A 14,215-nucleotide genomic window follows, 5' to 3' on the forward strand; every position below is an offset into this window, starting at 1 on the left:
TTTATTTTTTTTTTTTTCAAAGTGATATCAAGTTTGTATTGATTTATATAAATAGAAGGTCTGAAAAAAAACCGTTATGATGCAAAAGGCATAAAGGAAGTGCAGTCATCGGCTACAGTTCCGAAGAATTCTTCTTATCTACGATCGCAGAATAATCTGTGCATCCATCTAGATCGCGAATACATGCATAAATTATCATATCGCAATTTTTCAAGAAGATTACTGAAAAATGTCAACAGCGACGAGAGGGTCACGTCTCGGGTTGCGGTGTCATGCTACTGCCATTACGGCACAATTGAAAATGTAGTGACGTAAAATGTGTGTCGGAATATATATCACGCTAACTGATGCGCGCCGGCCTTAAAACCACGGATAAACAGAAGCCACCGCTGGGATCCGCCGGTGTTGCGTCTCCGGTTTAGCCGTACACTGGGTATGGAACTGTGTCAGCGACAGGACAGGACACAAATCTGACTAAGTATTCCGGAAGCTGATACCCAGGCCGAACCGCAGATGTGGAGCCGGGACAATAACACTTATCAACGTCCTCGCCCAACGTTCTAACCGCATTCGACGGTCTCCATTCTATTTACACGTTTAGAGAACGCAGCGAGCATCTCGAGAACAGGCGATCGGACTAAGACTTATAGAATGCGAGGTGGGGTAGAGCTGGCATTCCGAGCAAACTGGCATTTCCATTGTTTTTTTTTTTTTTTTTTTATGGTGAACGGAGAATCGAAGCTTGTTCTTTCAAAGTCCTCGTTTTCCACATAAAGAATGATAAAAGAATTTATGAGCTATAAAAAATGTGACTAGTCATAAATGACGAAATTTTTTTTTTAAATTGCTTCAGCCTTTTTTTTGTCAATTTTTGTAGGATTAAAACTTATTTAACTTTTTTTTTGCAAATTGTTATAATATTATCCATTATAATGAAACAGAATGGAACGAAACTGTGGACTATGACAAAGAAATCGAATAATAATAAAATCAAGTCGCTCTTAATTTATCTTTTAAAAATTATCATTAGCGACTAAAGATCTAATCAGATTGAAAGTATCATATCGCATTGTAAACTTTATATAAAATGTTTTGTAAGTTTATCATTCCTTGACATTCTATTTAAAACAGTAAAGAATCATAAATTGCTTAAATTTTAGAATTTTATTGTATATTTTAGTGAAAAATTTAAATATAATATTTTATTGTAATAGATATTAAATCAAAAAGTTACATAAAATTCTTCGAAATGTCCCACGGCTATCATGATTTTAGGACAAATTCTAAGAGAAAATCTTCTCTGTACAGTTTCTCGAAATCTTTGAGTAACTACACTGCCTAGTATTACAATAAATTTTTTCGACGATGGACACTTTTATATGAATGTGTTTATCACTCTTATCAGATAATGTTTCAAGAACAATGTTTCAGTTTCGAAGAAATATTTCGAAAGCGATGACTTACGCTCTTTCTTCTCTTTCACAGAGAGGAAAAGAGAGAAAGAGGGAGAGGGAAGAAATAAAACAGTACATGAATAAACGTAATGCGCATTTCGAGCTCAATCGGTTTAGAAAGAGAAGAATACCTTTCGTACCTTCTCTCTCTCTCTCTCTCTCTCTCTCTCTCTCTCTCTTCCTCCTAAAGAGAAATTTAAAGAGAGATGCCGATATATTGTTTATTGCACTCGTTTTTTAACGAAGCACAGATGTTAAGTTTAGTTAAGATAGAAAATACGCAATATGTAATTATTTATTATGTATGAATATCTTGTGAAACACATCGATATCGTTTTTCAATATTAACCAGATTGAAGTTTTTTCACACTTTTTACATACATTTCTTATGAAATCTTAATCTGTATCATCTAAAAAATCAAAAGTAGCAAGTTTTTGTACAAATGTGAAACAAAGCTATAATAAATATCACTGTTTCTCTTTTTTTTTTAAATCATAAGATTTCGGTTGTATCTACCATGCTAGAAATCGGTTCCAGCATCAAGTGAAGTAAATGGACACAAAGTTTAAAAGAAATTAAACGATTACTACACAAAAAAAAACGATTTTGCTGAATATAAATATTTAAAATTTAACTGGATACACAGATATGAAAATAACTTTGTTGGGCCATCAGAATAATTATGTACGACGTTTAAGTTTGATGAACAAGGCTGCAAAATGATTCGACATTTTAACAACTAATTTGACTGTCCTACGTAGTTATTTTGATGGTTTAACAAAATTATTTTCACACCAGCTAATTTTTTAAATATTTTAGCAAAATCGATCTATCCATCGGGGATATGTTATGTTCTATGCGATAATCATAATAAGAAATTGTTTTCTTGTTATTCTTGTAAATATTTTATCTTTATGTATATCAGAGAGGTAATAAAATTTTATCAATTTTATTAAAATTAAATTTTGCACATTGGAAGTTAACAAAATAAAATTTAAATTCAAGTTGTCTTATTTAATTTTTGCATATGTTACATATATGAAACTTCATATGCGTTGTATATGAAGTCACTCTTTATTGTGACAACTAATACAAATATTTCGAAAATGAGTTAATTTTGGCGATGTTAATACATGCACACAGAGGACGGAGGTCTCATGTTACTTATGTATGTGGGATGTATAAGAAAAAAATAAATTCAAGAGATAAGCAACACATTCCGTAAGATTTCATCAGAAAGAGATAAAAAAGTAAAATTCATTTATCTGTGCTATATCTACTTTATAATCTATTTTTAGATTCAAATCGAATAAATAAATAAAATTTTTGAAATTACTAAATGAGGAGTAAATATGCAAAATCGAAATCCTTAAAAAATAATTAAATCCATTAAGAATTTTGAAAAAATAAAGACGTTCTTATTATATTATTAATTTTCCAGCGTCTGTATAAGTGTATTAATGGAATACTTTTCATCAAATAAGTGACTATACAAAACACAAAAGACACGTGTATATTTCATTCAATACCAAACAGATACAATACTAATACCTTTCATACTCGAAGGACGCAAATACGATTCTGCATTCGCACGTTTTCCAGAATTATTTCACAGTCGATATATATGCATATTTTGCGATAACGCGTATTAACGGTAATAAAGAACAGCATGATTTTACTCACGCGCTACAATTTCAATTGAAACAATAATATGAATTTTAATGAACGTTTCATCATTCTGTCAATTTAACATAATTACTATAATTATGTGAAAAATATAAGTATATCATAGTATCAAACACTATAATTTATCTTCCACGATAATGTACCTGAAAATATCGCATTACATATGGGTTAACTCTCCGATTGAGCGACCATACATAGTTGGTCGAGTGGTCCCAAACGAACCTGCTCTACGACCGTTCATGTCCATACAACATACCTGTTGGCAGGTGAACTTTATTCATGCGCGTAAATCACGCGCGCGCGTGCACATTCTGGTCAAGTGTGGAGAAACGAGTCTGATCAACTTCGTCCTGCGGTTTGACGCGTGTCTGATCGTTAATGACTCTTCACCTCTTGCCACTAGTACTAACTGCTTTTAATTTGAGTGGCCGCTGAAATGCGCGCACGTGTGTCATTATTATTATTATTTTTTTTTCTTTATTATCATGTTCGCAGGAAAAAAGTATTCTTGATTGAAAATACAAATTTGTGTACATGTGTATAAAATAACCACGTAACAATGGAAAGATCGCTTTTGCAATGCTTCAGGTGACGTTTATGATACTGATAACAAAATTAATATATAAGTTTTGATTGATAGAAGATACAGACCGATACGTGAAGCTCAAGTAATTAAAAATGAATTTTATTCGGTCACAGCTGAATCATTGTGCAGATACTAATTTTATATATCTTTTCAAGTTGATTGAACTGTGCATATTGAATAAATTTTCTATCTTGAAACACATTATTAAGTTGAACGAGAGAATAATATCATTACGATATTAATAAGTTTAATAAAAATAATGCTAACAAACATCTATTACTCCATTTCTAAATACTGTAAAAAATTGTATTGTTTGCAACAAATTTTTTACAGTATTTGGGAGAAAAGATAATGATGCTTGTCATACTATTGTCAATTTAATAGCAATGATGTTAACAATAATATCATTGCTATTAAATTGAGAACAGTATCGTGATGATACTATTCTCTCATTCAACTTGAAACTGTGCTTCAAGACCGAAAATTTATTCAGTGAATCGTTTAATATATGAAAAACATATAAAATCTATTATATCAGCACGACGATCCAGCTATGACTGAATAAGGCTCATGTTTAATTAACTTCGTTGGTAAAATTTTCATTACGACGTTACGATCATCTGACATCAAAGATATGACATATCATGAGAAGGTATAGCTAATTGTAAGAGAATGTCGCTCGAATCGATGACGAGAAACGTATCGCAAGAATAGAAATCGGTTTTCTTGGTTCATGGAACGTTGTAACGATTAGTCTCCCGTCACATCGCGATCGTTAGAAATGGAAAGCACGAGGGGGAAAGATTTCCAATTGCGAGACTCCACACCAAATTTCACCGAGGCAATTGCTCCGACGTATCCGAGAAAATTTAGAAAACAAATCTAGTTTTGTTCTCTGTTATTGTATTAATAAAATAAATCAAATAATAAAATTAAAAAATCGAGGAGTTATCCGAGTTTATTAATAGAGAAGAAGATGCTATCATGAGCAGCCATTTGCATTTTATTCAATAACATCGTCCACAATCAATATTGAAACTTAACAATTAGATTCATCAAAATATTGTTTAATAGATTCTAAACTCAAAGTTAATATTTATTACTTAGAATGTGATTTATAAAAAGATGCACTGCATAATGGATCGAAGAGGAACGAGAGTGGTATTATGGACCACCACAAAAATAAATTAAAAAATTGGTTTCGTTCCAAAAAGATACAATATGTTGTTACAAAATTATATATTTGGAATTTTCCATGGTTTAGAATTTTCCTGCATTCAAAAACATTAGAGATATCATTTTATTCTTGTTTAACGTTAAACAACTAAGGTAAAATGATATCTCTAATGTTTCTGAATGCGGTCGTGTAAAGTGACAATCTATTTATTGAAGAATATATTATTTCAATATGAAAATCTTGGTAGCATTTATATTACTTGCACGCTTCTTTGCTCACATTGACAAATGCAATGCTATTGAATATTTTTGCATAACTCAAAATGTATATAGCCGAACAAAAAGTTAAATAACAAAAAAAAATACTCGAGTGTAGATGCATTCGTGTGATAATATGCTTAATGTTAAAAACAATAATAAAGTATGTATAATTAAATGTTAAAATGTACCTTGACAAAATTTCAAAATGCTCATAAGTGACTTATAACAATTGTCAGCTATTGGTATATTAGCGCTACTTTATAACGGTAGGCTACTAAACAAATGATTCCATAAGTAATTACTGACAATTCGTCACCTAATAACGAAGATACTATACGTAACACCTACACGATCCATGACCACCTTCTCTTCCATGTATTGAATCGGTTTTACATTTTGATCTTTCAGGAAAATATCTACTTTCTTCATATTTGTATTTTTCGTAATAAGTATTTTTCCTTACGTCTCATGAAAACTCATTCTGTTCAACGTCTTGCGAGATAATGACATGATGGCGCGTAAACTTCTTCATAACAGATTTACGTAATAAAAAGAAAAACAGAAGTAAAGCAAATTTTTACAAAGATGAATGACAGAATGCATGTGTAGATATCATCATGAATATTGGATTTTCACACGGATTGGATTTTATAACGTAAATTTTTACTCGACGAAAAAAACTTGAGGTATAATTAAGTTAAGAAAAAAAGAGTTCCATTACAAAAACTCATAAATGGAAATTGATTTTATTCTATCGTATTAAAGAATTTCTATTGTACTATCAAGTTTGTACTTATTATATATTAGTAAACTATATAAAAGTTTGTTTCATGAGCGTCATTAATGAGACCTCGCGTGCTTCATGTCCTCTTTCTTAACCTGATATCGAAAATTGCAAGAGAGAAAGAAAACACGAAATATTGTATAATAGAACTAGTAGATAGTATCACTAAAATCGCTCCGACGCAGAACACTTGAAAATAGATTATTAAAGAATAGATGAACAATTTAACACTTGTGACTTGTAAATATGGAAAATATTGAAAGTTCTGCAGGATGCAGAAGCAAATCGTCGAAGAGCCTTTCCGATGCGGGAAGGGCGAGTCCCGGCGTAATCGCCGCGGTTTCAAGGGATTCGCGGACAAGCCGGAGGACCAGAAACGCCACGCCTATATCTGCATTGCACCCTCGCGGGACCTCGCCGGGGGAACCTTGAGGGAAAAAGGGAGCAGTGTCATGCCCGCTCGGGGGCGTACATGCGCATTTCCGTTCGCTCGCCTGGGAACCGCCACCTACGAATCGTAGGATGCTGCGCTGAAGCAGCTACGCTAGCTGGGCGGGAGGGATGGAGGGAGGGTGGGTGGATGGGAGGGGGAGAGAGAGACCAACGACTCGGCGTCGTACCGCGCCGCCATTGGCCGCCTCTCATCTTTCCCGGAGCCTTTTTTTATCTCCTTTCTTCCCCTCCGCCACCTCCATCACCGCCCGCTCCGCACTCCGCCCCCTCCAACGCATCCCGCTCCGTTCCCCTCTACTCAGCCGCCTCCACCGTCGCCACCGCCGCCGCCGCCACTACTTTCATCTCGCTCGCGCTCGCTACTTGGCCTATCTCGCCCCTTTATCGCGCCAACTCGGACATACCCTCTGCTCTTTCTTGCGCTTTTCTCTCGCTCGGACGTCGGCGTCGCGCTCTCCGCTCTTCTTCTTTCCCCGTCCTTGCGTTCGATTCTTTCTTCCTCTTTCTCCCTGACTCACGCTCTCTCTCTCTCTCTCTCTCTCTCTCTCTCTCTCTCACTGCCGACATCCGTCCGCTGCTGCCGACAATTACGCTACGCGTTTTTCTACTCTTCGCCTTCCTGCCCCGTAGCCGCAGACTCACTACTGCGCCTCGTCCTTTTCTCCTTCCAGCCCCCTCTCCCTCCATGCCCTCTTCCCACCCCGTCCTCGTAACCCTGTTGTCCCGTACCTATCCCCCTTTTCACCTCCCCATTATCTTTCTCTCTTTCTCTCCCTCTTCCGACGCCCAGCACCTTTTTCCCTCTTCGTCATCCTCCCCTCCCTCTGTCCAGTTCTCCCTCATCATCCCCGCTTCTTCCACGCTCGGATACACCCACGCACCACGCAGGAGGAACAAAGATGGCGGTCGGCTAGTGTGTTTCGAGAAGTCGTCTCTCTGACAACCTTGGGTTTACCCATCCGTAACGCACCGGAGCAACCCTCCGCTCGTACCTGCGAGCGATTACTCCGGTTGACGCACGAGTATCTCTCTATCCCCTGTTTACCCTCCTACATCCTTTTTTTTTTCACCTTATCCCATGTTATATCGGCCTCATTGTTAATCGATCTGAACACGCGCGTTTTTTCGAAGGGAACAATGACTGTGCGAGGTGATTCCTCGAACGGACTTTAAACAAAGAATTTTAGTCTTTCTCATGAAAAACTGTTTTCGGTTGAATAAGCAAAATGTGTTTTCGAAACTTAGTCTCTCTATTGCGGAATATTTTGCTTAAATTCCTGTCATTTAAAAATCTGAGTTACATTATTTTTTTAAATTATATAAGTTTATTTAAATCGATATCAAACTTTTACACTTAAATAATGGTCCTATTCTGATATCGTAGAACAACCTTCAGCGGCGCAAATGTTTTCTGTTGATTATAATTAATTGTGAATTCTGTTCATTTAATTACATTTAATTAAGTTGTCTAATATTTTTTTAAAATTATTTTTGTAATATACAAGTATACAAACAATGGATGAGTTAATTTTGTTAAGTAGTAAATAAATTTGATACGATGATACATAACTAATCATAGAACAAAATAGTTTTTCTTACATTAATACAGAAAATATTTGAAACTCAGGATAAAGTGATTTTAATTTCTACACACGAGATGTATTGCAAAAATAAAAAGAACTAACGTTAAAAATAACATTTGGCATTCGTAAATCACATAATTTCTTAGTAATTTATTTTAATGTTAAGAGCAATTTCTAAAATGATCTGGATAGTTCGGACTTCAAATTCCATTTTCAAATGGATGTTAAAATCCCAATAAGATTTCCAAACTGCAATATTACGAATGATATTTTTAACGAAATTTTCGTTGCGCTTAACTTTTGATTTAATATCGTAACAATAAATTGTACAGTTTTTGCAATTTATTTTAATTTTAAATTTATCTTAAGTAATTTCTGAAGTTTTTCAATGATTCACAGTTAAAACAATTTGAACGTCGAATTCTGTTCTTAAATTCTGCGAATCTTTCGTCTTTTGATCATTAAATTATTAAATCGTTCGAATTTCTACTCAATTTACAATCTTACGATTTCATTCTAATCACAATATGACATTATTTTTTATTATGAATATTTATTATCAGTAATCAATCTTACTAACATTTTTATATTTCTGTTTTAGGATATCAAGATACAAGTTGAAAGATTTGAGAACTTCAATAAACTTTAAAATCTAAGAAAATAATTTATACGAACGAATATAAATAAGAAAATTATTTTTGATTTTTGTTTCCGGTTTGTGGAGAAGCGATACCTCGGAGAAGCGATATGAATAATAGGCACGTCGACGCGATAGAGAGAAACAAAACTTCCTCCCCCGAAAAATTTACTGCCGCGGGTCATTAATTTCACGATCGACCGAGGGTGAACGGTTTGAGGTGCTGCGAAGGATGTCACGCAAAGTACCCTCGTATACGTGGCCCAACCGAGTGTTTCCGCATGTACCTCGACGCGGTTGTCATACCTACCTACCTACCGCCACGCCACATCTATAGATTGCCGTAATAAGACCTATGCAAATCCTAGACCGACCTTATGACGTCTTGAGAGGTAAGGGGTAGGAAAGCGATGATAGGTGTGGTTGGCGGACATCTAATCTTTAACCGCGAATGGAGATCGATCATCATCCGCGTTGAGTTTTTCGCTAAAACATAATTTATTTCCTTTGGTAGAAATCAACATTGCGACAATCTGATGATTTCGAACGAGAAGTGGACCTTTCGATCCATCAATGTCTGTATATAAGCTCGTTTTATTGAAAAAATATGAAAAGTTATGAAAATAATAAATTCCTATTTGAGTAATATTGAGCTTGATTTAAAAAATAAGATACAACAAAATACAATTCATGAGTGAATGCTATTGTATTATTACATGTTATTACTGCATTGATAACAGTGTATTGTTACAAGAAAAAATTTTTAACTTCTCAATCTCTGATAATATGAATTGTAATCATCAATTTAACAATCAGTTTCGATCAGCTTTTGAAAATGGGAGTTGGAGCAAATCTTTTTCCGTTAGATCCATAATTAACGGAAAGAAAGCGTCTCGTTATTTCCATCGAATATGATAAATTGCATAATCCTATAGTTTATGGCCCTGTCCAAGAAAGATTTACTAACTGCTCCATACATTTACCGTGCCCAAAGTAAAACCCATTGTTCTATTTTTCGCATAAAGCAAGATCTATCTATTAATCATCGCGATGTGTAAAACCGAATGTTGAAAGCAAGTTTTTCTCAAGACCATCGTTTCAAGGTGCCTTTTAACAAAAGTCGACGAAACTTTACCTGAACGTCGTGAATTAAGATTCGATCGCGATAAAACAATTACTCTCTTATTTAATAATGAGTGATAGACATGTGTTAAAAGAATGTATAAAAAAATAATTGCAAGATTTACATTTATTTAAATTAGTGAAAAATGAAGCGCAAGGATATATTCAACTAAATCATCCATCTCAGGCGCATTGGAAATGGTTTACCAACGTAACGATTACATCACGGATTGATTTGAGAAAGGTATTGTATTTTATCTCATGACATTTCATGATTGATTTATGCACACGTATCTGAGATATTCGTTCGTTACTTTCAAGGTATCACGAAGAGAAAGCTTTCTCGGAGTTAATAAACGCGTGCACTTTCTTGTCAAATATAAACATCGCTAATTAATCTATCTCGCTACCGAAGGGCGCCCCTTCGCTGGGGTGAAAAAGGGAGCGGTTGACTTTCCGCACCACACCCTAATCCAGGCTTCATGCTCGTATAATCCTTGGGCTCTGCCAGGAAGAATAAATCTTTTTTTTTCTGGATAATATTCATCCGCGCGTATAATGCGATTCAAAAATATTTAGGTTCGCCTCGGACATGGACGTTGCGCACATTTTTGAAAAAACAAAAAAAACAAAAAAAATGTTCAATATAAAGAACTTAATTATAAAAAAAAATATGAGAAAAATAAAATTTTTATAAATTTATCCAAGCAATTTTAATGACAATGAACTGTTAATGCTGGATGAGTAACAAGATTGAAATTATTGATTTTCCATTGCTTTTAATCTTTCATCTGTGACGGACTAGTTCAAGACAAAATCGATTGCAATCATTTGATTAAAATCAGTTGGATCTAAACAAGCACGGTTATATAATATTGAAAAAAGAAGTTATAAAACGTTTAAACAACGTAAATATTTATTGAATTTGGCGTAACATCGTTAAAGCATCAAACACTTCACGTTGTATTCGTCATTATAATTGTAACGTATATATATTAATCAGAATTTAAAGAATCTTCAACAAAGACATAAATTTTTCAAATTAAATTAGAAAAATGTCTCAGCCTCCTTACCGCAACGGAACCGCACGTTTCAGCTTTTAATCTCAAATATCATTACGCGTCAAGATATATTTCGTATCTGCGCAAAATCTCATTTATTAGTCATCGTGGGAATTTTTATCTGCGTTAGACATTCGCGAGACCGAATCAAAGATCACTCGAATCACTTTTAACGAGAGCCACGCGTGCAGGTCAGGAAAAAACGTGAAAGGATTTCCTTCCTAGAACTCGGGGGCACTACCGTGCTAGACTTAACAATACACGATTAGAATTTCGACACGTCACCCGTCGCGGACGTGTAGATCCACTGCAACCTCTGACATTTGTACACTACCCCCTTCTGCCATTATCGCCGAGAGCATCGATGAGACCTGCCGCTCGTGACGATCGATCGATAAATCATTCCCGGAAAAAGGAGATGTCGAATAATTTGCATGGAGGAACAATATTTATAATACATTTCATCTCCTCCCCCCTCCCCTCCTTTCTTCTCCCCCAGTTTCGAACGATTTCTTGGTACTGTGGATGAATAATCTTTGGATCTGACGTTTTCGATATTTCTCCCGAACTCGAGATAAACTCGAGGAACTTAAATCCTCAAACGAAAGATAACTCAAGATAAATTTGTTCGGCCTAAGCTGCGACAAGATGTTATGTTTGAGCTGCGGCGTAAACGGGGGATGAGGGTGAGACTGGAGAAGGCGAGTTTGCTGCGAGAATCGAAAAGCTACGAGTTCCGATGATCGAAACCACTCACGCGACATCTCTCGCCTTGCGTCATCAATACAATTGATATAATCTTGTTATCTCGGTGAGCTTCGTTCGCGGAATCTCATAACTCGCTTACAAGATCGGCCACGAGCAGAGCAGATGAGCGCAACGCGATTGTACATCTGTGAATACTGCTAAGTATTCACGTGATGGCAATATGCAGACGCATACACGTGTGCGTGAGAAAGATACGTCACTTTCCAGATAATGCGGGATGTCGAGGTAAAAAAACACTTGTGTAAAAAAAATAAAATAAGAGGAGCGCGGGGATTTCTCTCGATCGATTTCCAATGCAAATCGTAGAGATTCCTCGCAAAGGAAAACGAAAAAGAAAAAGAAAAATTGCGCGCGGAGGATGCAGATCAGAGTATCGTTTTCGATTCGCGAGATCCTCTCGACACCTCCATTGACACAGCGAACGTACCTTTCTTCGAATAATCCATGATGCTGAGCCGGAGTCCGCGAGACGGCAGGTGACGTTTCGCAGGTCGCGGCAGCCGAGAGATCACTCCGTCGAGGGGGACCGTCCAGCAAACTCCAGCATCCGCGTAAACTGATTAGCACTTTTTATTATCAACACCAGTCCATCCGCGTCCATCCAGCCCGATACCTCCGAGAGTATACGTGGGATATCGCGGCGGAGCACTCCTCCGATCCCGAGCGCGGTGTGCACTCTATTCCAAAATTCGTATTATCCGCTGCCGCTCCGACAATGGGAATTCGATGTCGAGAAGAAGTCGCGCATCGTGCGAGAATTGTCACACCGCCGCGATCGCTCCTCCCGCAAGCGGCAGCGATAACCGAGATCCGCGCGCGGCGTCGACGATCGATCGAGTGTGCGTACCCGTGTGTACCCCGGACGCGGATGTGCTGCGCTTCACCTTCTCTCTCCGATTCCGTTCGTCACCGCTCGACGCTCAGCAGCGCACTGAGCAGAGCAGCGAGCGCGTGTACCGCTCGTGGTCGAGTCGACGTCTGGGCGCGCACGGTGATCCCGAAACGAGAGGAGCCCTCACGATCCTCGGGAGGAGAGGATGAGGAAGAGGCGGGGGCGGTGGCGGCGGCGGCGGCGGCGGCGGCGGCGGCGGCGGCGGCGGCGACGACGGCGGCAGGGTAGGAGAGAAGAGGGTGGGCGGGGATGCGATCCTCTCCGTCGAATGCGCGTGGTGGGGGGCGGGGAAAGAGGCACGACGAGAAGAGAGGACCGCGCGAGATCCATGAGAATGGGTCACGACGGGCCGACTCACCGCGCAGAGTGCCTCTGACAATTTCTCGGCTCGCGCCGAGGCCCCATCATCCCTACCTCCCATTGGTCCGCTCTGGACGCCGTCCCCTCGCCGCGCGGATCCCTCTCGCGCGATCTCGCTCACCCGCACGCGGTTCTACTCCGCTCCGCTCCGCTCCACTCCGCTCCACTCCGCACTCTCCTGACTCTCTGCGGTCATCCCCACTCGCCAACTCCCCCTGTCCACATCCCTTCTTCCCGCGCCCCCGCGCTCACCGGCCCGCCCCGCGCCGCCAGCAGCGTTCCGTTCGACATCTACGTGGGTACATGGGCGCTCGAATGGAAATATTCTTCGACGGGAAAACGGCGAATTCTTACGGTTTTTTTTACCTCTCTCTCTCTCTCTCTCTCTCTTTCTTCTCTAGAGATACTGGTCCTGCGTCGTCGACCTTTTTTCGATCGGGTTTTTGTTCTCGATACAATACGCGCGCGAGCACGATGTACGATTGTACTGTGTACTTGGAATATCGGAGCTCTGGCATGTTCTATTGTTGAAGTGAGAATGAAATCTCAAGAAAATACATGTATTGGATATATTGGATACGACGGAGGAAATGTGATCGAAGACATCTAACTCAACATTAATTTTAAGTTTGATTGCCTGAATAAGTGGAGTATATCGTGATTTTACACTGCCATTAGAATTTAACATCAAAACTACTTGACGACTTCTACTACTTATGTATATTTGTACTATATGCATATTCTAAAAAAAAAACAGATAAAGAGCGAAAACAAATTGATCAATTGAATCACGCACATTTACATGTTGCAAAAATCTCAGACAATATAGCGTTATAAATTCGAGACATTAAAAAAAAATCACAAACCTGTTATTTTCTACTTTGATAATCTGCTTTAATAATCTAGCGTCTATAAAAAGTGTCTATAAGAAGATGATGCCTTCGGAAAAATTGCCGAACCGATTCTTGCTTTGAAGTGTATTTGAAATATATAGACGCTATAATTGTAACAATTTCTTAGCATGACAAGCAAAATTTGTGCATTACATATGTTCTGTACTCCCTACATAGCGTACAAATCATAATGATCAGCGGCCATAGAATCGTATCGACGATATTTTAACTATATTTCAGTTGTCAAACAGAGATCTCACTATTAATATTTTCTGTCTCTTTCACTCACTCTTTTCTTTTAAATTCTTCAATTTAGAACAAAATTTGAAGAATACTAACCCCCATGGTTCAACGTTTTCTTCGCTTCTTTCCTAAACCAACCGGCCACTGGTATTTGATGTTTTCAAAAAGATTATTGAGGTCTAAACAAATCTGAAACAATTCTGGTATATTCTTTCAACATTCCAGAATACGATTTCACAATTGTTTGACCCGAAA

At 37.8% G+C, this 14,215-nt stretch overlaps 1 protein-coding gene across 3 annotated transcripts in view; it reads right to left on the reverse strand.

Annotated features, from left to right (window-relative positions):
* LOC105202066 (ras-responsive element-binding protein 1) overlaps positions 1 to 14,215 on the reverse strand; it is a 111,984-nt gene that overhangs the window by 9,189 nt on the left and 88,580 nt on the right. Inside the window, exon 1 of one of the 3 annotated variants that reach the window (XM_011170441.3) lies at positions 12,000 to 12,656. The exons of the other annotated variants lie outside the window; for them this stretch is intronic. Coding sequence (XP_011168743.1) covers positions 12,000 to 12,018 — 19 coding nt within the window. The 5' untranslated portion in view covers positions 12,019 to 12,656. Of the gene's footprint in view, positions 1 to 11,999; positions 12,657 to 14,215 lie in introns of those variants that run through there. 3 annotated transcript variants of the gene reach the window in all.

The sequence above is a fragment of the Solenopsis invicta genome, chromosome 1 (assembly GCF_016802725.1).
Source record: "Solenopsis invicta isolate M01_SB chromosome 1, UNIL_Sinv_3.0, whole genome shotgun sequence".
In the NCBI taxonomy this organism is placed as follows: domain Eukaryota; kingdom Metazoa; phylum Arthropoda; class Insecta; order Hymenoptera; family Formicidae; genus Solenopsis; species Solenopsis invicta.